General features: G+C 43.9%; 1 protein-coding gene across 3 annotated transcripts; it reads left to right on the top strand.

Moving 5' to 3' along the window:
• The first annotated feature begins 4,633 nt into the window (after positions 1–4,633).
• Positions 4,634–20,569, top strand: slc29a4a (solute carrier family 29 member 4a). Of its 3 annotated transcripts, XM_069525156.1 has the most exons (12): positions 4,634–4,773; positions 8,456–8,621; positions 10,735–11,120; positions 12,550–12,681; positions 12,810–12,923; positions 13,580–13,708; positions 14,137–14,211; positions 14,299–14,567; positions 17,079–17,199; positions 17,300–17,487; positions 18,485–18,725; positions 18,949–20,569. In XM_069525156.1, the coding sequence occupies exons 3-12, from the start codon at positions 10,886–10,888 to the stop codon at positions 19,092–19,094; spliced, it is 1,650 nt and encodes a 549-aa protein (XP_069381257.1). In that variant the 5' UTR covers positions 4,634–4,773; positions 8,456–8,621; positions 10,735–10,885; the 3' UTR covers positions 19,095–20,569. The 3 variants fall into 3 exon arrangements, with proteins under 3 accessions (XP_069381257.1, XP_069381256.1, XP_069381258.1); XM_069525155.1 differs by lacking the exon at positions 4,634–4,773 and having other exon boundaries at positions 8,397–8,621; XM_069525157.1 differs by lacking the exons at positions 4,634–4,773; positions 8,456–8,621 and having other exon boundaries at positions 10,750–11,120; positions 14,299–14,558.
• The last annotated feature ends 618 nt before the right edge of the window (positions 20,570–21,187 follow it).

Below are 21,187 nucleotides of genomic sequence, written 5' to 3'. Positions count from 1 at the left end.
CACGTAGAAACAGTTCACGTAGAAAGAGTTTGTATAGAAAAAGATTATAAAGAAACAGTTTGTGTAGAAACAGTTCAAGTAGAAACAGATTATATAGAAACAGTTTGTGTAGAAACAGTTTGTGTAGAAACAGTTCATATAGAAACAGTTCATACAGAAAGAGTTCATATAGAAGGAGTTCATATAGAAGGAGTTCATACATGTGTGGGTGTTATTTACTATTTACTACATCCCGTGCATGTACATTACTTTAAGTTTCATTAATTAAATATAATTTTTCTCTTCTCCGTGAGTTTTTGCTCTTGATGATGATGATGTAGATCCTCAGTCACAGACCAAACATCTCAGCTCATGTCTGTGAACCACATGGAGCATTTTGACTTAGTGACCTGAAGAGTTCTTACCAATGAGCAGCAGTCGTAGTTAAAGGTTTGTGTTTGTCTGTGAGTGGCAGAGGTGGAGCTGTGGTGGTTCAGGTCCCTTCTCAGCAAGAACATGGATCAATACACAGACACACACACACACACACACACACACACACACACACACACACACACACACACACACACACACACAGAGAAAGTGAATTAGGGTGCATGGTGGTTTTGGCCTTCATCCAAGACTGAGCAGAAACCTCTTTCCTTTATTAGCCTGATTTCTCTGCTTCCATTTAACGACTCTCAGTGGACTGATGACTCGTATAGATGTCCAACACACACCACTCTTTATCTGTTTCCCCTTCTCATAGGTGGCTTCATGAATACAAGATGTGTGTGTGTGTGTGTGTGTGTGTGTGTGTGTGTGTGTGTGTGTGTGTGTGTGTGTGTTGAATCCTCACCAGGTTCCATCTTTGATGTTGATGATTCAGCTCACATCAAACAGTCCAATCAGAGCCTCGACCTCGTTCCAAAAGTGCTCCTGTTTTTTAAACTTTAAAGTAAAGATGTTTAATAAAAAAAAATAAAAAAATATTTATATGAATAAATCATTTGGAGCAAAAAGAGCACATGTCTTCTGTTCTATTTGAGTCTTTTAGGTAAAATCTAAACAACTGGAAAATGATTATCTTAGATTAGATACATGTAAAGAAATCGTCTTCTGTTATTGCTTGAGAATCAAGTTTTTAAAAGACTTTCATTACAGAGCTGTAACTTTGAGACTAAATAATTTTAGTGATGAAAACATCTGTAAAACAATCTCTCCTGTCCCCTCCTCTCCTCCTCTCATCTCCTGTCCCCTCCTCTCCTCCTCTCATCTCCTGTCCCCTCCTCTCCTCCTCCTCCTCCTCTCCTCTCATTAAAGTCAAACTATGTTGTACCAACACATTGCATCTGTCTGATTTACACACAGCTCGGTCAGAACCTCTAATCCAATCTCACTCGCTGCCTTTGAGAAGCCAGCACACGCCTCCAGAGGTGGCAGACTCTCAAACACACACACACACACACACTCATTTCATTTGGGCGGTAAAGGTCACCAACAGCAGTGTAACATAATCTCATATATAGACTGAACTCCTGAGCAGAAATAACCTGTGGTCCAGGTTCAGCTGCTTGTTAATTGGTTTTGTTTGTCTGTGCCTCGCCTGCGGCCTCAGTGCACTTCAGAGGAGTCTGCACCAGCCACAGCTGAACACACCAGCACTGGGGGGGACGGACGATTTTATTCCACCTCAAGAGGCAGGTGCCCCCGAGGTCGGCCACAGAGACGGCTCTTTGAAGCTGATGGAGAGAGATAGAGGGAGAAAGACCGAGCCAGGGAGGGAGGGAGGGAGGAAGGGAGGGAGGGAGTCGGTCTGTGCAAAGAATAGAAAGAAGCTTATAAAAGAGGACGAGGAAAGAAAAGATGAAGACTTTAAATACAAAAGGATAAACTGGCAGCGGAGAGAGAATGATGGAGGGAGATGAAGGATAAAGGAGAGAAAAGAACTGAGCCCATGTCTCTGCACACGGCTCCGTAACACACACGACCTTTAAGCAGCCAGTCGCTCCCTGTTCAGCCAAGCTTCACGCCCTACATCCTCTCTGCTTCCAGTTTCCAGGCTTCGCTCTGTGTTTTTCCTTAAAAAACACGACTTCTCTCATCGTCTCTATCTAACGTTTCCTTTTCCTCCCACATCAACATTTTTACTTTTCACCTCTGCCCTTTGTCTTTTTCCTCGACTCGCTCCCTGTTTGAAATGTAGCTTCCCTCTCCCCCTCCTCCTCTCCGTGACCTTTTGTTTCCTCTTCCTCATCTCTGTCCTGCTAGACAGACAGACAGACAGACAGGCAGACAGGCAGACATACAGGCAGACAGGCAGACAGACAGACAGGCAGACAGACAGGCAGACAGACAGACAGACAGACAGGCAGACAGACAGACAGACAGACAGACAGACAGACAGACAGGCAGACAGGCAGACAGACAGACAGACAGACAGACAGGCAGACAGGCAGACAGACAGGCAGACAGGCAGACAGGCAGGCAGGCAGGCAGACAGACAGACAGACAGACAGACAGACAGACAGACAGACAGACAGGCAGACAGACAGGCAGACAGGCAGACAGGCAGGCAGGCAGGCAGACAGACAGACAGACAGACAGACAGACAGACAGACAGACAGACAGACAGGCAGACAGACAGACAGACAGACAGACAGACAGACAGACAGACAGACAGACAGACAGACAGGCAGACAGACAGGCCCAGGGTTTATTAGCCTCCCTATTAGTCCATTAATCTCATTAGGAATATGCAGATCACCGGGGAGCTGTTAAAAGGAGCTCGTCCTCTCAGAGGAACATGCGTGTTTGTGTGTAACTGCACTTTCTGCCCTTGTGGGGACCAGTTACAGACCTGATAGAGTGAGGACATTATAGCCGGTCCCCACAAGACAGAAGACCTGAACGTGTTCAGGTCAGTGGTAGGCCTGGAGTTAGGCATCTAGTTGTGATGATGAGGGTAGAATAAGGGGCGAGGAGTGTCCTCACAAAGTACGAGCATGTGTCTCTGTGTGTTTAAGATAGTAATACAGTGGATAGAGAGAGAGAGAGAGAGAGAGAGAGATTTGTAGAAACGCTCCACAGGGACCGTTTTATTAATCGCAGCGATAATGGCTTCAGCCACTAAATCAAACTTTCCCTTTCACATTCACTCACACGCTTAAAACGTAATGGCCGCTAACGATACGCGGACTAATCGAAGCTGCACTTGAGCCTCAAACTCTTGGAAGGAGAATTAGAGCTGGAGTTAGTATTTGCAGGAAAAGATAGAAGAGGTGCTTTCAGTATTTTTAAATTGTCAGTTTATTTTTTCTGGGAGCTGCAGCCTGAAAATAAGTGAGGATGGTGGTTTCTTCATCAAACACTAACCCAGTTTAATCCTCAATCAACCTTGAAAACATTTGAAAACCAACAGCCTCATGATTTTATCTAAATTAGTTTCACTGTGTTGTCAGATAAAGAAGCTGCGATACTTTATTTTCTTTTTCTACCTTTGTAGCCAAAATCCGCCAATGATTTCTTCTTGACTTCCTTTTTTTTAGATTTGGAAATATGTATGTGTGTTTTCAGTCTAGAGCTGAAGCCAGGAGGTGAGTAGATATGTTAATTTTTAAGAATCTGGTACTTCTGGAACATATCTTACAATATTACAAATAAAATACCTGAAATATGAACAAATACAAAATATTCTCATGATTTTCTTTACAGAGGTTAATGTAGATATTGATGTGGATCCCTGAATGAACTGGTGCAGTGGTGAAGCCAACTTGTTCTGAAGCTCTGCAGCAGATTAGACACAGATTGGTGCTTTTGCTTTACTGTGAAATACTGCAGCTGAGAACAGAGAGAAATGCGATTACGGTGCATGCACACGCACACACACACGCACACACACGCGCACACACACACACACACACACAGTGAGGACAGGAATGGGAACACACACAAAGCAGAGCTGTGTAATTGAAATGGTAAAGGGGCTGGTTGTTACATAGCAACCCTTAATAAACATCAGCTGTAAGATGGAGGCAGCGATAATGAGACTCAGAGTGAGAGAGCTGTGATTGAACTCTGCTCCTCTGAGCTTTGGTGACATGACGTTTGTTGAGATTTGTTGTGGATATTGGTGTGTGTGTGTGTGTGTGTGTGTGTGTATGAGTCAGAGATGCTGTACTTTGTTGTCATGTAATTCCTCCCCAGCACAGATCACAGACATACATAACAATAGTGTGGATTTACAGCGAGGGCACGAGGCGCTTTCCAGTTCTCACAGCTTCGTAAATTGGGATTGTGTGTGTGTGTGATTGTGTGTGTGTGTGATTGTGTGTGTGTATGATTGTGTGTGTGTGTGTAGGTGCATTTTCTCCATACACATCCCATGAGGAAACAAGATAGTGGCGAGTGTGTGTTGCATAATACAAAGCTTGGAAGAAGACAACTGCTTGTTTGTGTGTGTGTGTGTGTGTGTGTGTGTGTGTGTGTGTGTGTATTCCTGCGCTTGTGTAACCTAGGTGAATATGACAACAATCTAATAAAAGCCTAAAATACTAAATGTAAGCAAATAAAATAACAATTGTGTTTAAGGTAACAAGAAGCCTTGGAGGGAGGACAATCAGAGCAAAGGAGCACAACGTTAGAGACGATGGAGGAAAGAGTTAAAAAAGAGAGGGAAAGAGGAAGTGAGTAAGAGTAAGAGTGTGTTTTGAGGTTTTATATCTTGTTTTCTTACATTTTTGGGAAGATTTTGTGTTCGCCTGCTGTTTTATTGGAGTTTTGACCGAGGATTTGGTGAGTCAAAAAGTTCTTTTGTATTAGTGTGTATTAGCAAGTTATTCCTTTGTTGTATAAGCTCAATGTGAAGATGAAATTACTAGCAGCTAAGCTGAGGCAATCTGAACGAGTGTTAAACTGTGTATTTTGTGTTTTTCAATTGTGCAATGTGTAGCTAAAAGCTGAAAAGGAGCGTGGACACGGTCAAGTTGCCTCACAGCGGAGAGAGACGAGCCGCCATTTCAGGTCGCGGTTTGAATTTAAACTGATAGTTAACCTGTATTTCAGTGCTAGGACTTTATTTTCATTTATACACTGGTCTGTGGTCTGTTATTCCTGAGTACTAGTATCAATCACTCACCTGAACCTAGACTCTGGTCCTATAGTCATACTCACAGTGTTACACTTGCTTTTGTGTTTGATTTAATAAACTTTCTCAAAAATGTCAAAACACACGTCAAATACATTCACTCAGCTAAACTCTGCAGCGTCACACTGAACAGTTGATTGTGGTGACGATCCTTTGTATGAAAATGTTTCCTGCTCAGAGTTGATAAAAACCATTAAAATGAAGAATCTTAAAAAGCATCACAACTGCTGCATTCACTCATTCATCCGGCTCCTGTCACATGAAAACAAACGTATTAACCTCCGCCTCCAGTGCAGAACGTGACATCAAGTAAATCCTGAAATCTTTGAATCCGGATTTTCTTTCGGAAATCAATAAAGTATCAAATGATCTGATGACAAGCGTTGCTGACGCTGTTGTCTTTGCCGACAGTGTTGTTCAGCTAAATTCTGTATTTTACAATAAAATAACTGTTCCAGCCTCTTTCCTCCTCGATGTACCTGTTCCTTCCTCCTCTACACTCTGCTCTCTCACTCTGTTCTCTCACTCTGCTCTCTCTCTCTGCTCTCTCACTCTGTTCTCTCTCTCTGCTCTCTCACTCTGCTCTCTCACTCTGCTCTCTCACTCTGCTCTCTCACTCTGCTCTCTCACTCTGCTCTCTCTCTCTGCTCTCTCACTCTGTTCTCTCACTCTGCTCTCTCACTCTGCTCTCTCACTCTGCAGCCGTCTCTACTTGCTCTCGTGTGAACTCTTCTTTTCCTTCACTGAGTCTCTCCGTCTCCCAGGAACTCGTTTCTCTCCGCTTCTCTTTCCTTCAGACGCTGCAGCTCGACTCTCCCCTCCCTCACTTTCTTCTCTGTATCTTCATCTCTGCCTGCATGTGTGAACTCTTTCTCCTTCTTCTTCATGCACCCTCCTCTCTCTCTCTCCATCTGTCTCCCTCCCTCGATACCTCTGCATTTACACCTGTCTCTTCGCTTTCATCCCTCCTCTACTTCTCCTTCCTCCTCCTGATGCCTGTGTCTCATGCTCTTTTCCGTCTTCCTCTAACTGTGTCATAGGATTAAGGCCTCGTTTGTCTCTCTCTTTTTTAAATTCTTTTCATTTTTGCTGGCTTCGCTCTCATTTTCTTCCTATCATGTCTTTAATTTGCTAATTTCCCAGCATTTCTCCTTATATATTTCTCTCCTCTCTCCGTCTTTCATTATCTGTTCCTCCAGAGGTGAGCGGAGGTGGTGATGGAGGTGGCGTAGTACTATCAGTATGCAGAGTCATGGCGCTGTGGCTCTGCCGTCATTGATTGGACCGGCAGCTAAATATAGACACAGTTGAGGCTCAGCATCTTTACCAGGCTGGATGAAGGGATGATGGATGAGTGGATGGAGGGATACACACACATACAGATAGAGGGATGGACAGACTTACAGACACTACAGTCGGTACAGTCCTGCAGGGAAATAATTCCATTTGAGTGAAGGAGGCGTAACACGTACCGACCTTTTTATACATTCATAACAAAGAGCTGCTGAGAAAAACATTTATTAAACACTCACTCTCTCTCTCTCTCTCTCACACACACACACACACACACACACACACACACACACAGATTGACAAAAGCTCATTCTCTTCTGGACAGGTTGCTCTGGGCTAAAACAACATGACAAACCATTACTATTCAACGCACAGCATAAATCCAGAGCTGTGAGTCGTTCCACAGGCTGAGCAGAGAGACACAGACAGAAAGATAATAGAGAGAGAGAGAGGCAGGCAGGCAGGCAGGCAGCCAAATGGAGAGGGAGACAGACAGGATGATAGAAAGATGACAGCTCAGACAGACAGGTAGAGAGAGAGAGAGGCAGACAGACACACAGATGAAGAGTGAGAAAACAACAGCCTCATCATTCCCATGCAGGATTTCACAGATTAGACTCATCTGAAGAACGTGTTTCTGGAGCTGCATCAGAACCCTGCTGTGCTTTAACAGATATGATTGTACGTCTCATAAAGAAGAAGTTGATAAATCACAGATTAGAGTTGTTTCCCTGTCTGAGCTGAAAGAAAAGCTGCCATCTCAAAGAAAGTCTCTCTCTGGATCTCAGAGTTGGAGTTTTGGATCTTTTTGTCGCTGTTACTGTAAATAAAGGAAAATAACTCAGTTTAGTGTTTGTGTTAATATTCAGTTAGCCTGTTGATACCCAGAGTGTATAACCACCACATGAATCATGGATGCTGAGTTAAGATGAACCTTTAGCACGAAGCACTCCATCACTTGAACCAGTCGGCCTTCGACGCCGTCTGTGATGTTGAGTCAAACGTGTTATGAACTGAATTTTGTATCAAGTGGGATTCAAACCCACAACCTGCAACGTAGCCGCACATCCTGAATCTGCTGTGCCGCACTGACGGAGGACACATAAACACATCTTCACCATTTTAGCTAATTCCATTCTGGCTCCGCTCCTCCATGACGGCAGCGGGGGTTTGCAATATGACAAAGAGCCCCTGCCAATAATAAAGAATTAGCATAAGCTATTGAAGCGAACTGATATAATGTCAATCACACAGAGGCTCCGGTGCCAGCACTGAACCAGTGTGTGTGTGTGTGTGTGTCTACACATGTTTTTATCACCTCCTAAAGACCTTTTTCCAACATGAACGGTGACTTTATCAGGACCAGTACACCTCATAGGGACCAGAGCCTGGTTTAGGTTTATTATGTGACCTGTGGTTAAGGCTGCAATGAATAGAATCAATGCAAAGTCCTGTCTAAGGTAGAAAAAAGCGATACAGATCTTTTCCCCCCACATTTACTTTTTTCATATTTGGCAGCACCTCACATATCATCCTGAAGATAAGTGAAGCTGAATAAATCATAAGAAACCGATTGACAGAAGAGAATTTCTCACTAAAAACACACTGTAATGTTTCTATACATATATAATATATATCTTCCTTTGTGTGGTCAACTGTGAAGTCAGTGACTTACTGCTGGTTGGTGTTTTGTAAAACAATAACAGCTGAGCTCTGCAATTTGAATGCATTTGTTCTTTTACCTCCAAATGATAAATGTTTAATCCCAGTTTCATAGTCGACTACTTTCTAGGAAAAGAAGCCACTGTTAAATAAAATAAGACGTTTTTACGCATGTGTTCAGAAGCTTTTAACCTCCAGGTTTTTTTTTTTTTTTACAAAGACTGATTGCAAAAGATGAACAGCTCGAGGCAACAGTGCCCTCTCCTCCTCCTCCCCCCTCCTCCCCTATCCTCTCCTTGCACACACACACACACACACTCTCGCTCCTCTCATCCTCCATCCCTCTCCTCCTCTCTGCTGGATGGTGCGTTACAGGAGCGCATTCAGGACGCACGGAGCCGGGGCTTCCCTTCAATCAGTCGGATGGATACGGGCTGAGGAGGGAGCGGGTCCGGCCGGCAGCAGAGTCCACCTCGACGGTCCTTCTGCGTCTAAAACCCCGGGCAGCAGCCGACACGAGTGGAGGGGGATACACATCCAGGTAAACCATTAATAACCTGTTGTGTGTTTTTTCTGGGGGTGAACGCGCAGTGGTGTCAGACAAAAACACAAAGATGCTCGGCTCTGGAAGCGACAGGAACCTGAAGCTGCTTGTGCATCATCAGGATGATTTCAAAGAGGCTTTAAGAAGAAGAACTGAGGTGATTCTCTGTGCGTCACTCTTCTACCGTCGTGTTTTCTAAACCTTTGAGTTCGATCTTTAATTTCCACGCGAATAACGAGCCAGACTCTGGAGCTCATAACTGACGTGGAGTTAAAGTGCTTCAATAAACCCAGATCGGTTAACGCGCGTAAAGCGCACCGTCATGTTCCTCCGTGGGTTTTTTCTTACTCAGTGTTTCTGCTCATTTCGTCCTCAGTAAACAATAGAGACTGCAGCGTGATAACAAATCAATTACAGTCCCTGACTGGAGATTTCCATTTGGGGGAGGAAGGGCCGAGAGCGCCGCCTCCAGTCTTCAAATGGAAGAAAACGTGCCACTGAATTGGTTTTATTATTAGATTTAAAACAACCACACGATCTCAATGCAACCGGTGCTTCCACTTTATGATGAGCAGGACGGAGCCAGTGTCTCTCATGATGAATTCAATCTATACAAGAAAAAACGACTCCACTAATTTGAACTTTACTATTAACTGTTGATTTTATTTATGACTAATTGTGATAGATGGATAGATAGAGAGATGATAGAGATTCTCATGTGCATCATATTTTACAGTGTTATGTGAGCAATTTACTAATTTACTCATAATTAATTTGATATCATTTATCTCTGCTTGCTGAGCCAGATGCAACAAACATTCAGTCAGATGTGCATTTAGGTTTTGAGTGCCAATAAAAGTGTTTTTAGTATAAAAGTAAAAGCTGAAGTATATGTACTTTATAGATTTTTAATTAAATTTTAATTCCTGTGTTACCGCTGCAAGGTATCAGGCACAACATACCACATAACAAAACTATGCAATATATAATGAATACAAATATCTATCTATCTATCTATCTATCAAAGTGCAATCTACATAATGTATATAGATTGCATTAGGAAGGTAACACAGTCTCATGTTTGTCTCTTGCTCATCATTTATCTACACAACTGCAGCTTCTCTTCATTGGCTATAAATACCTCACCGTATTGTTTTTACATTTGAAATTATAATTATAATAATAATATCCATCCTACGGTTACATCCTTTATTTAACCACCTGCCTTCCTGTTCCTCTGCCTCCACACGGAGGCCATGCAGGACGAGCCCACGTTACACAGTTAAAAACCTTCTTACATCATCTCGTCCTGCCAGACAGCTGGCTTTTTAAAATAGACGGAGGATTTCAGCACAATAACAAAGCAGCCGGAGGCCGGAGCAGAAATCCAACAGCTCAGGGCCTCACAGGTGACAGAGGAGAGACGGCAGCAGCAGCCCCATCACCACAGGGCTGATTGTGCGGCTTTGTACGTCATCACGTGTTTGTGTGAACACACTAGATGAGTCTTTGTGGAGTTTTTTTTTTATTGTGTGTTTGCACAGTGTTTGCAAATGGAACCGTGTCAATGTCCGTCTGTATTGATCGAGCTTGTCACAATATCATTTCCTGTTGAATGGAGTGAATGAAAAAAGTGGAGGAGAGAAAATTTAAACAGTGTTGTTCTGGTTTTAGTTTTGATAAGTGATTCATTCATTATTAATGGGCACAGAACAAGTCTATTAATTTCTCTTTTAATCAGTTGTTTCATCTATTTATCTTTATTACTATTGTTCCCTGCAGGACAACATGACACCTTGACTTCATGATGCTTGTTTCCAAATTATTGTTTGATAAAATCCTCATATCTGAGGAGCTGGAACAAAGATCAGATATTTCACATAATAAACAAACAACTAACAGATCATCTCTTCTGCCTCTTGCAGTGATAGAAAATGTGATGGCTGTTATTTGAATGCAGAGCTGCCTTTTCACCGACCTTGTCTGTTTCTCTCATTTAAGATGCTTCTCACACGTTCACACACAAACACAGAAATCTATGTTTCTACCTCTGCATCTTCTTCATCATTTTAATTCTGCTCCGGATTCTGTTTCCTGTTGATTCCTGCAGGTCCTCCATCATCTGACGGCCTCCCACCCCCCCTCCAGTCTCTGGGATTGTGTTTAATATGCACACGCTCAACAGTGTGTAGCCTGCAGAGCCAGTGTGTCTGTGTGTGTGCGTGGGTGTTTATATATGTGTGCATACTTGACGTGAAGAGATGGGTTCTGTGGGAGCAGAACGCCGCAGGCCCACGCCGGCCCAGACGCCCGAAGAGAGGGACGTGTGGCGGGATGGAGGGAGAGCTGGATGGAGGGATGTTGGGAGGGAGGGCTGGAGGGAGGGGAGGGAGAGCAGCGTGGTGCAGAGCTACAGCTTCGATTCGTACCAGCTGGAGGAGGAGGAGATCAGCAAAGACGTCCCCGAGCGAGGAGTCCTGGCTCTGTCCGAACCTGGTGAGAGAGTTTCTGTTATGACTAAGTTTGATCCAGCTGCTTTTTAAATATCGAATAACCAGTTGAAACCAAACTTACCAGATAAATGAACACAATGAACAAACATCAATCATTGATGCAGAGCTGAACATGTCAGTGTAGTGTTATGAATGTGTTCAGCATCAGGAGAGAGAGAAAATAAAGGAAGTGTATGTAAAACACAGACGGTCTGTGTTGCCTGGTTACACAGGTTGAACAAAGGGCACTTTAATCAAATCAGAAGCGACCAGGGACACACAGCTAGATGCAGAGATTTTCAGAAACCCCCCCCCTCGATGCTCTCCATCCCTTTATCCTTTGCTTCCGTCTTTCTTTCTCCTGCAGCCGTCAGTTCTGCTGACGACAAAACAGAAGTATACAATCTGCACAGAAAACCAATCTGCCTTCTGCAGAAAGAAAAAAATCAGACGTGTGTGAGGGCGAACTCAGGAGACTGAATTTATCAACTATAGTCTTCACTTCAATCTGTGGTTCTGTCAAGGAACTGTGAGAAAGTGATTCCAGGGTGCGAGACACTGTGATGGGATCGTGGCTTTGCTCCTCTTCCATTATTGTTCAGCTTATGTGTCAATGTTTCAGGATGGATCTAATGATATCTCCCAAAAAATAAAAGCAAAGCCATTAAAGACATTATTTTAGGTCGTTCTTATCAAAATGATGTTTGTTCTGGTGCAGATTTTTGTTTGGTTTGGTTTGGTTTTAATTAGTTATTTGATGAAAATTGGGTGAAACATCATGATTTGATGAAGGTTGTGCAGCGTTTGGACCAAGCTTTTGTGCAGACTCCAAATGTGTTCGATGGCACCTTTTGTATCCAGGATATTTCAGCTCCTTCTCTGAACAGTGGAAGAAAGTGGATTGCTGAGGAGCTAAATGCAGATTATTGTCGTTCAACAGATACGTGGGGAAATAAAAATCAGCCCCAGATACTTTTATAATTAATTAAATGCATCATTAAGATGTTTTCCCCTTTAGCGTGCTGCAAAATCAAAAAATGCTCAGAAAACGTTTGGAGCCATTTAACATGGATTCAGAGGATTAGAGAAGGATTATAAACATTTACATAAAGATCCTGCACATCACACTTTCACTGAATCAGCTGCAAAACATAAAAAGTTCAGGTTTTAACTGACACTCGTTGAGCAGCAAGTCCCACGATTCATCAGCAATTCCTCTGATCAATCTTTCATCAGCACAACAGGAGCGAGGTCTTCTCCAGCGTGAGCAGCGCTGTCAGCTGAGCCACAGCCACGTTCATCCCGATCAGCTGCGATGAAACGCACAGCGACGGATTCAGACCTACTTCAGATGTTTTAAACTCATTTCTATCCCCAGCATGATGTCGTCCATATTAATTCTCCAACCTTTGACTCCATCGTTTCCCGTGCAGACTGTGAGGAGCAGATCCCTGACGACCGTTACCATGGCATCTACTTTGCAATGTTATTGGCTGGAGTGGGTTTCCTGCTTCCCTACAACAGCTTCATCACAGATGTGGACTACCTGCACCAGAAGTTTAAAGGTGCAAATACACATGAGCACAAATAACCCCACACATGTATATAGAGGATGCATACAAACACGAGTACACACCTGCAGAGTTCATGTTTAGCTCCCAGGGGTCACGGCTCTGGTGTGTGTGTGTTGCAGGCACGTCCATCGTGTTCGACATGAGTCTCACGTACATCATCGTGGCTCTGTTGGCCGTTATCCTCAACAACGTGCTGGTGGAGAGACTCAGCTTGCACACCAGAATCACTGTGGGTGAGTAACACACACGCAAATCTCTAATTGTGATATACTTCTCATTATAAGTTTCTGAATGGCGCTGCGGGAACCTCAGGGCCTGTCAGCGCGGAGCAAAGCTGAATAAAGAGAAAAGAGAAAGAAAAAACAATCTGCAATAATTCTCCTGTCGTTTTTTTTTTATTCATAAACTGATTCAAACAAACTTTGCAGACGATGGCTCAGTTTACAGAGAGCAGGCACATCTGAGCATATCTTACATCAGGTCTGATACTGGACGGATTAAAGCAAATATGTAATTTCTAATCTGCGGTAAAACACTAATATTGGTGACCAACGGAGCTACTACTTCTTTTTTTCAGCCTACCCGTGGTTCTTTAAAAATGCATGTTCCCTCAGGAGAAGTTGCATATCTCTGCACGTGTTCCGTGTTGGGAAGAGCGAGATTCCACCGCTGAACCTTCTGCAGCTTAAAATAACTCCGCCTGCATCCGTGAGGAAGGGTCTTTTGAAGTGTGTTGTCAACGCAAGAGCTCGTCTCTGGAGAGGGTCGGACTTTAGTTGAAAGCGAAGCTGTCTACTCGCCCGGCCCTGTCGATATGTGTTCTATGCAATCACAACATGACCCAGTTCGGTGATGTGTCCTCACTGTCTCACCGTCCGTCTGTCTTCAGGTTACATCTTAGCTCTGGGGCCTCTGGTCTTCGTCAGCGTCTTTGACGTCTGGCTGGCAAAGTTCACCACCAGGCAGGCTTACATCGTCAACCTTGTATCAGTGGGAGTAGTAGCCTTCGGATGTACAGGTACTACCAAAGCTTTTCTATCTGTCTCGTGAATTTACCGAAATAAACCTTTTGCAAAAACCTTCACCTGCAGACTCAAACAACTGCTTTAGTACAACTGTCGTCACGTCTTGGTGGTAAATCAGATGATCTGGAGCAACACACTGATTGGTGGTTCGGCTCTGGAGCAGGTGATTGTTCAATAACCCAAAAATAACAGATATGTCGCTGCAGTTGACCCGATTCATCACCAACTGTGAAGTTTGATATAAAATCAATGTAAATTGAGTTTGGGGTGAAAGATGTCAGAGAGTTTAATGGTGCAGGTCTGGAGGTCAGAGCAGCTTCTCTCCAGTCTTTTCTGGAGGTTCAGGAAGTCGTGACTCTAAATAAAGTGTTGTTGAATATCAAGCCACTGTTTACACTGTTGTCCACTTCCTCCGCCCCAGTGCAGCAGTCCAGTTTCTATGGTTACATGGGGATGCTGCCCAAGAGGTACACACAGGGAGTGATGACTGGAGAGAGTAAGTCCACACAGACACAGACTAAGATCTCCACCTCGTGTATTTGTCCTCTGTTCTTACCTGTCTCTCTGTCTCCTGGATGTCCAGGTACAGCCGGAGTGATCATCTCCCTGTCTCGCATCTTCACCAAGCTGCTGATCAAGGACGAAAGAAGGAACACGCTCATCTTCTTCCTCGTCTCCATCAGCATGGAGATGCTCTGCTTCCTGCTCCACCTGCTGGTCCGGCGCTCCAGATTTGTCCGCTACTACACCGACCACGCCCAGGGCAAAGGCCCGGCCAAAGGTCACGACCCACGAGACAACGGGACTGGATACAGGGTCCATCATGACGTCACTGCAGAGGAAGTAAGATTTGTAAGTCTATGGACACTATCTTGACTATACTGTGTTGTGTGTGTGTTGTGTATGCACACACTCAATATGTAAGTAGTAGTTGTTGTGATTAACTTCATGTTTTACAACTTAATCTTTTATTAATGTGACTTTAGGTGATTCAACGTTTTCTCAAGTCTTTTTAAATGACATTGAGAAAGTGACTGTATACAAAGATGGACGACATGAAGTGAAGCCAAAGTGTCTCAATCGCCACCTGGTGGTTTGCTGCAGCAAATGTCATAAACCCTGCCTCCTCCATGTTAGTGGATGGGACATGGACCAAATTAAAAAGTCAAAGTACTCATCAAATACAGAGATGGTTTCTGTCATACATCACACTGATGTACGCCCATGTGGACCCTTAGACTGACTCATGATTGGTTGCAAGTGTGTAACGAGGGGACCGCTTTGCCCCTGGTCGCTACAGTGCAGACTCTGGCTCTAAAGGTGATGGTGACAGTCGTTTCTGGGGGGGGCAGTGTATCATCAATCTTTCATTAAACTTCCTTGTACTTGTTTCATAAACTGAACACGATATAAATGTTGCAACAACAAACAACAGAAAACATCAGCGCGCTAAACTGTTGTTTCACACAACAATGTTGTTGTTTTCTACGTGAAGAAGAAGAAGAAGAGCTGTGTGTGTGTGTGTGTGTGTGTGTTAAAAATGCAGAATCATTTATTTAAATCTTGGTTTTGCTTTTTGGCTGCCACTCACTGAAGGGAACATTGAGGAGAGGATGAGGTTTTTTTGGGGGGTGGTGACGTATGCAGGGATGGAGACTGATGCGGGTGATGCAGAAAAATAGATGGAGACAGTTTTAGAGAGAAAAGGAGGGGTGGAGGTCTCCTGCGAATAGAGAGAGAACGTGGGCAGATTGCCAGGAAAGAGAAAAAGGGAGGGATGATGACATAAATAAGAAAACTGAGAGAAAGTAAAAGAGAGGAGTGTGAGGACAAGGAGGAGGACACAGAAAGACATGACACGAGAGGAGGAAACACCACTTCGTAGTCACGCTTTCAGACATGGAGCTAATATTTCTCATAGCACCATCTGGCTGTGTGTGTGTGTGTGTGTGTGTGTGTGTGTGTGTGTGTGTGTGTGTGTGTGTGTGTGTGTGTGTGTGTGTGTGTGTGTGTGTGTGTGTGTGATCAGAGACCTCAAAAGAAAACACAGCACCTCAGGCTGTCGTCTTCTCATATGTGCATGTTACAGTTTGTATTACAAGTGCATGAGGGAGGTCCCTCTTGTGTGTTACAGTGGTGTGTGTGTGTGTGTGTGTGTGTGTGTGTGTGTGTGTGTGTGTGTGTGTGTGAGTGTGTGAGAGAGATGTGTTTTTCATCTGGGGCTGTTTCAGGCAGCTCTTTGTTCTGGTTGCCGGGGGAAACCAAGGTGGCGCACTATATCATGGGATAATCAAGAAGAGTGGTGCCTTCTGGCCCTCGAGCTCCTCCAATCAGCTAATGGATCTCTCTTCCTGTGTGTGAGTGTGTGTGTGTGTGTGTGTGTGTGTGTGTGTGTGTGAGTGTGTGAGTGTGAGTGTGAGTGTGTGTGTGAGTGTTTGTATATGTGTTTGTGTGTGTATAATTGCTTGCACACCTGTGTGATGTTCATCTGCAGTGTTTAGAAATAAGCAGTAGAGGGAGTTGTCTGTATGTTTGGATAAAAATTTAAATGTGTGTTTATGGCCTTATCTCCCTCTGCTTGTGCGTGTGTGTGTGTGTGTGCGTGCGTCCGTGCGTGTGTGCATGCGTGTGTGCGTGTGCGTGTGTGTGCGTGTGTGTGTGTGTGTGTGTGTGTCCACTCTGCAGTTGCTCTAACATGATTGCATCAACCTGCAGCCTCTCACAGTCGTCCTCTCTAATAGCCGCTGCCATAAAAAGCTGATGTCATGCAGCCGTTAGAAAGGACGGAAATCAAACCCCTGCTGGAGAACACACTGTTGTGTATTGACTGTGTGACGTCTGCCTCTAGTGTCGTCTTCATGAACTGTTTATATCCTTCAAATACTCTCATCAGATTCCCCCATGTGACAATCGATCATTTGATAATTCAAATAATATTTTCAAGATGTTTATTTCTTCTTCTTCTCCTCCTCCACTTCCACTACCCCTTCCTCTTCCTCCTCCTCTTTCTCCTCTTCTTTCTATTCCAATTCCTATTCTTACTCCTCCTCCTCCTTTCGTCTTTGGTTATATTTCTGGTGGCATATGATCCTGGATTTCAAAATAAGGGTTTGGAAAGTAAAAAATATATATTTATCATCAAAAATAAAATGATAAGAAATACAGATGGCAGAGATCCTTGTTTGGAGAAAGTTTGGAGGGAAAGCTGAACACACAAACCGCTCACCCATTGTAAAAGTGTTAAGATTTGAATTTGAGGAGATGACGTCATGTTGTTGTCCCTCATGTGGAAGCTTTATTTTAAAAAAAGAAGAAGCTCTGTGCTTCAATATGTCTCTCTCTCTCTCTCTCTGTTGTTTTTAGGGAAATGGTGGAACGGCTCCGTCCTCTACAGAAGAAGGTGTTGAGGAATTTGTGGGTGGAACCTATGTGAGATTTGATGCCCCAAAAGCCAAGATAAGGAGGAGCTGGCCTGGAGTCCGCGGTACTCTCCTTTTCTTTTTCCTCACAGCTCAATTAGAATCCTCCAGAGGTTGCTGTGAAGAGTTTTATGTTGTCCTGTGTTTGTGCGTCTTCTCCATCAGACATGATCGTGCATCGTTACGTGGTGTCCCGTGTGATCTGGGCGTACATGCTGTCGATCGCAGTGACCTACAGCATCACTCTGTGCCTGTTCCCCGGGCTGGAGTCAGAGATACGAAACCCCACCTTAGGGGAGTGGCTCCCCATCCTCATCATGGCCACCTTCAACATGTCGGACTTTGTCGGCAAGGTGACGTATCGTAGACGTGTAGCTTTAAGACTGTTTGTATATAGACCTCATCTCTAATCATTTAATATAACTGTCACTGAATGAATGAACAGATTCTAAAAACCATTGCAACTAATGCATGAAGAGAGAAATTTATTTTACACTTTTGAACTCTATTTTAAGTTTGTGCAACTGACCAGGAGTCACAGTTTCTTAAAGAATGATCGAAGGCCACATTTTCAAGGACAGTTAATTTTTCTGTGTTTTGAAGTGTCACATGTTGCACCACATTACACAGACGCTAATTTTAGGAGATGAAGGGGTAGAATAATAGGACACACACACACACATGTTTGTACAGCTGTCTTAGTGAGGACACTCATTGGCATAATGCATTCCCCAGCCCCTTACCCTAACCATCCAAACTAAATGCCTAACCCTAACCCCTAACTTAACTTAACCTACCCTTAACCCAAACCTAAACTTAAACCTAATTCTAACCCCCCAAGACAGAGTGAGGACCGGTCCTCACTTTGATAAAAATGTCCTCACTCCGCAGGTTAAAGGCGAAGACTGGTCCTCACAAAGAAGCTGTAAACACACACACGGGCAAGTTTAGTGTTCACTGAATGTGTCTAGTGCCCCCATGTGGCCAAGACGGTTATTGAAGTTATTACAAGTTAAAGCCAAAATAAAACTCAACCCATACTCGTGTTATTTAGACGTTTATCACCACAGGTTCAAAGTCACAAAAGAAAAAAACTAATTTTAAGATGAGGTTTGTGTGAGCTGACTTTTGAATCCAGTGTGTTTGTGTTTGTTCTATCACGTCTATATTCATTATTTCTCTTGGAACCATTAAAGGTGTGTGATGGATCTGGTTATATTCATATATTCCTCAAACAGTATGGGAGTGATCCTTTTTCATTCCACACTTCCCAAGAGTCTGGTCTGGGGGGAATATGGATTTTTCTCTCCCTTAGTGTGACGTTCCACTGAAACATCCCCTGCTCCTCAGATCTTGGCAGCACTGCCGTACGATTGGTCTGGAGGCCGCCTGCTCTTCTTCTCCTGCCTCAGGGTGGTCTTCATCCCTCTGTTCGTCATGTGCGTGTACCCGGCCCGTGCGCCCACCCTGTCCCATCCCGCCTGGCCCTGTCTCTTCTCCCTCCTCATGGGGGTCACCAATGGATACTTTGGATCTGTGCCCATGATCCAGGCTGCTGGCAAAGTGCCGCCCGAGCAGAGGGAGCTGGCAGGTGAGTTGTTCACCTTGTTTAATCTTAGATTTATTGGAAAAACATCATAAGAACACGTTTGACCCGTAACGCTCTTTCACCCGAGGTCCTGTGTTTCAAAACACGGAGAGTATGAGGTTGATGACGGTATCTGCTGTCACCCGCTTTCCCCCTTCACACATCATATGCTGGAAAATCTATTTCTCTGTTTCTACATCGCTGTGCTCTCTGCGTGTCTCTGCAGGAAACACCATGACAGTCTCTTATATGACCGGCCTGATGGTGGGCTCCGCGGTGGCGTACGCAGCTTACAGCTTCACCGCTCCAGGAGCAGGAACACGCCTCTCCACGCTCAACATACACATGTCTGCCAATGGTACAGGCTACTGAATGTCATATTAAACAAAACACACATATACATGTACACACACATATATCACAGCCATTTACTCACATGAGATCCTGGAGGGAGAAGCAGCCCAGACTGACGGATGTCCTCTTTTCAAATCATGCTTGGATTCGGCTCATTTGCTAAATGAAGTGGGATAAAGAGACAAAGAGTGAAATGTAGCGTCGCAGTGAAATGATGTTAAACAGTGAAATGTAGCAGATTAGTGAACTCACTCACTCACTCACTCTCCAGCCCGGTGATCCAGTGACCTTCACATGTTCCGCCGTGATGAACTTTTTACCGTCGGAGGCGAAGAACAGGAACTCAGCCCCTCGAATGTCTCACAGCGTAATTACCGTCTGCATGCGAACACGTCGCACAGTGTCAGGTCAGGTGGTGTCTCACAGCGAGGGAATGAACATCTCACAGTTTTTCATCGGGACCTTGTGTCTTGGGTCACAAATGTTGCATTTCACAAACCGCTGTGTGAAAAAGAGAGGCAATGTTTTTCCACCTGTTTCCTCATTATACTCTCCTCAGTTGAAAATAAGACAGAAGTTTTCTGACACCGACCACATCCATGGTGATTTGATTTGGTTAATGTGATCGAAATCCTCGTACTTCACCATCTAAAAACAAACTAGAGCTACTGCCCTGTGGTTGTGTGGCTCCATCAACCAGTGCAGTTTCAGTCTACACACAATTTGACCTTTGACTCCTAAAATCAAATAAATTCATCGTTGAGTCCAACTGAACATTTTTACCAAATATTTGAAGAAATTCTCTCAAGGGGTTCTGTATATATCCTGTTCACAAGGACAAGTTTCCGGTGCAGAGACATAAAAAGTGACATAAAGGACATTAAGGTTAATTTACAGCCTCACATGAATGTATGTAAACACTCCTGAGCTCAGGATGAGTCATCGGACGTGTTATTATATTTTACAGGAAGAGAAAAACAATAAGAATTTCATATAAAAAGACATTCGGCAGAGAAAACACAGAATTAGAACTTGTACAGTTACAGTTTATCTGTAACAATGTACATGTCAGACCCGATGCTGTGTTTCTAACACCGGTGTATCACTACGGATCTTTAACTAACAAAAACAATGTGCTGAAATCCTCCATCTGCTTGTTTGTCTAATCTGAAATGAAAATGTTTTTTGATTCTTTTCAGCCTTATGTTGTATATCTAAAAAAAAAATAGCTGCTTAAATGAATAACGCTAAAAGAAGAGGAAGCAGATTTCTGTCCAGAGAGCGTCGCCTCGCCCTGAGACGAGAACAAAACATTGGTATAAGTTTTTGTTTTTGTCTTTGTCCCTCTGAACTGTGTCTGTGTTTAACGTCCATGTGATGATTATTGGGGGAAAAGACGATTCGTGCCAAAAAAGGTTTCTGATCAGTGTCGGTAGCCGAGTAAAGAGCGAATGTGAAGTTGTACATTTACAGAATAAAATGCACTGGAGGAAGTGAAGAGCTTTTATTTCACCTTCGCCAAGGAGGTTATGTTTTCACCCCTGTCCGCTTGTTTGTCAGTTTGTTGGTGTTTGAACAGGATCACTCAGAAACTACTGAACGGATTGTCTGGAAACTCGGTGGAAAGATGTCGCAGGGGTCAGAGAAGAAGCCATTAAAGTTTGGTGTGGATCCAGGATTAGTTAGAGTATCAGGAGAAGCACCTGTTTCCTTTTTTTCCTCCCAACACAGACGCAGGAACCAAATCAGCTTCTTAGTTCCCGTTGGATTTGATGAATATTTCAGCGATAAGAGACTCACTCTTTATACATTATGAAGAAAACAGGCCACAAAGTGCACTTCATTATGTAGGTGACGGCCTGAATGGATGCGACAGTTAGCGCTGTTTGAAGAATGGGAGGGTGGCGTTGGGGAGCTAACCTCATTGCGGCGTGTTTGTTCCTGCTGTGCTGACGGGGCCCCTCTGCCCCGGGGCCCCTCTGCTCTCGCTGAGCTCCTCGGTTTCAAGGTGTTTTTCAGGTATTTTTGGTCCAGTGTCTCTTTGAAGGACATGAAAAAGTCTCCTCGCTCCCGTTTCTCTCCATCTGTGGAGAATTGATTTGAACATAAAA

This window comes from Paralichthys olivaceus, chromosome 5 (genome assembly GCF_024713975.1).
Source record: "Paralichthys olivaceus isolate ysfri-2021 chromosome 5, ASM2471397v2, whole genome shotgun sequence".
In the NCBI taxonomy this organism is placed as follows: Eukaryota; Metazoa; Chordata; class Actinopteri; order Pleuronectiformes; family Paralichthyidae; genus Paralichthys; species Paralichthys olivaceus.
This window is presented reverse-complemented; position numbering and strand designations above follow the sequence as displayed.

What these genes read in the sequence shown, in the direction of transcription:
- slc29a4a (XM_069525156.1), top strand. Translation starts at nt 10,886, where the DNA reads ATGGGTTCTGTGGGAGCAGAACGCCGCAGGCCCACGCCGGCCCAGACG. An exon ending in AGTAGCCTTCGGATGTACAG is followed by an intron (nt 13,709 to 14,136) that starts GTACTACCAAAG and finishes CCTCCGCCCCAG; the next exon opens with TGCAGCAGTCCAGTTTCTAT. An exon ending in GGGAGTGATGACTGGAGAGA is followed by an intron (nt 14,212 to 14,298) that starts GTAAGTCCACAC and finishes CTGGATGTCCAG; the next exon opens with GTACAGCCGGAGTGATCATC.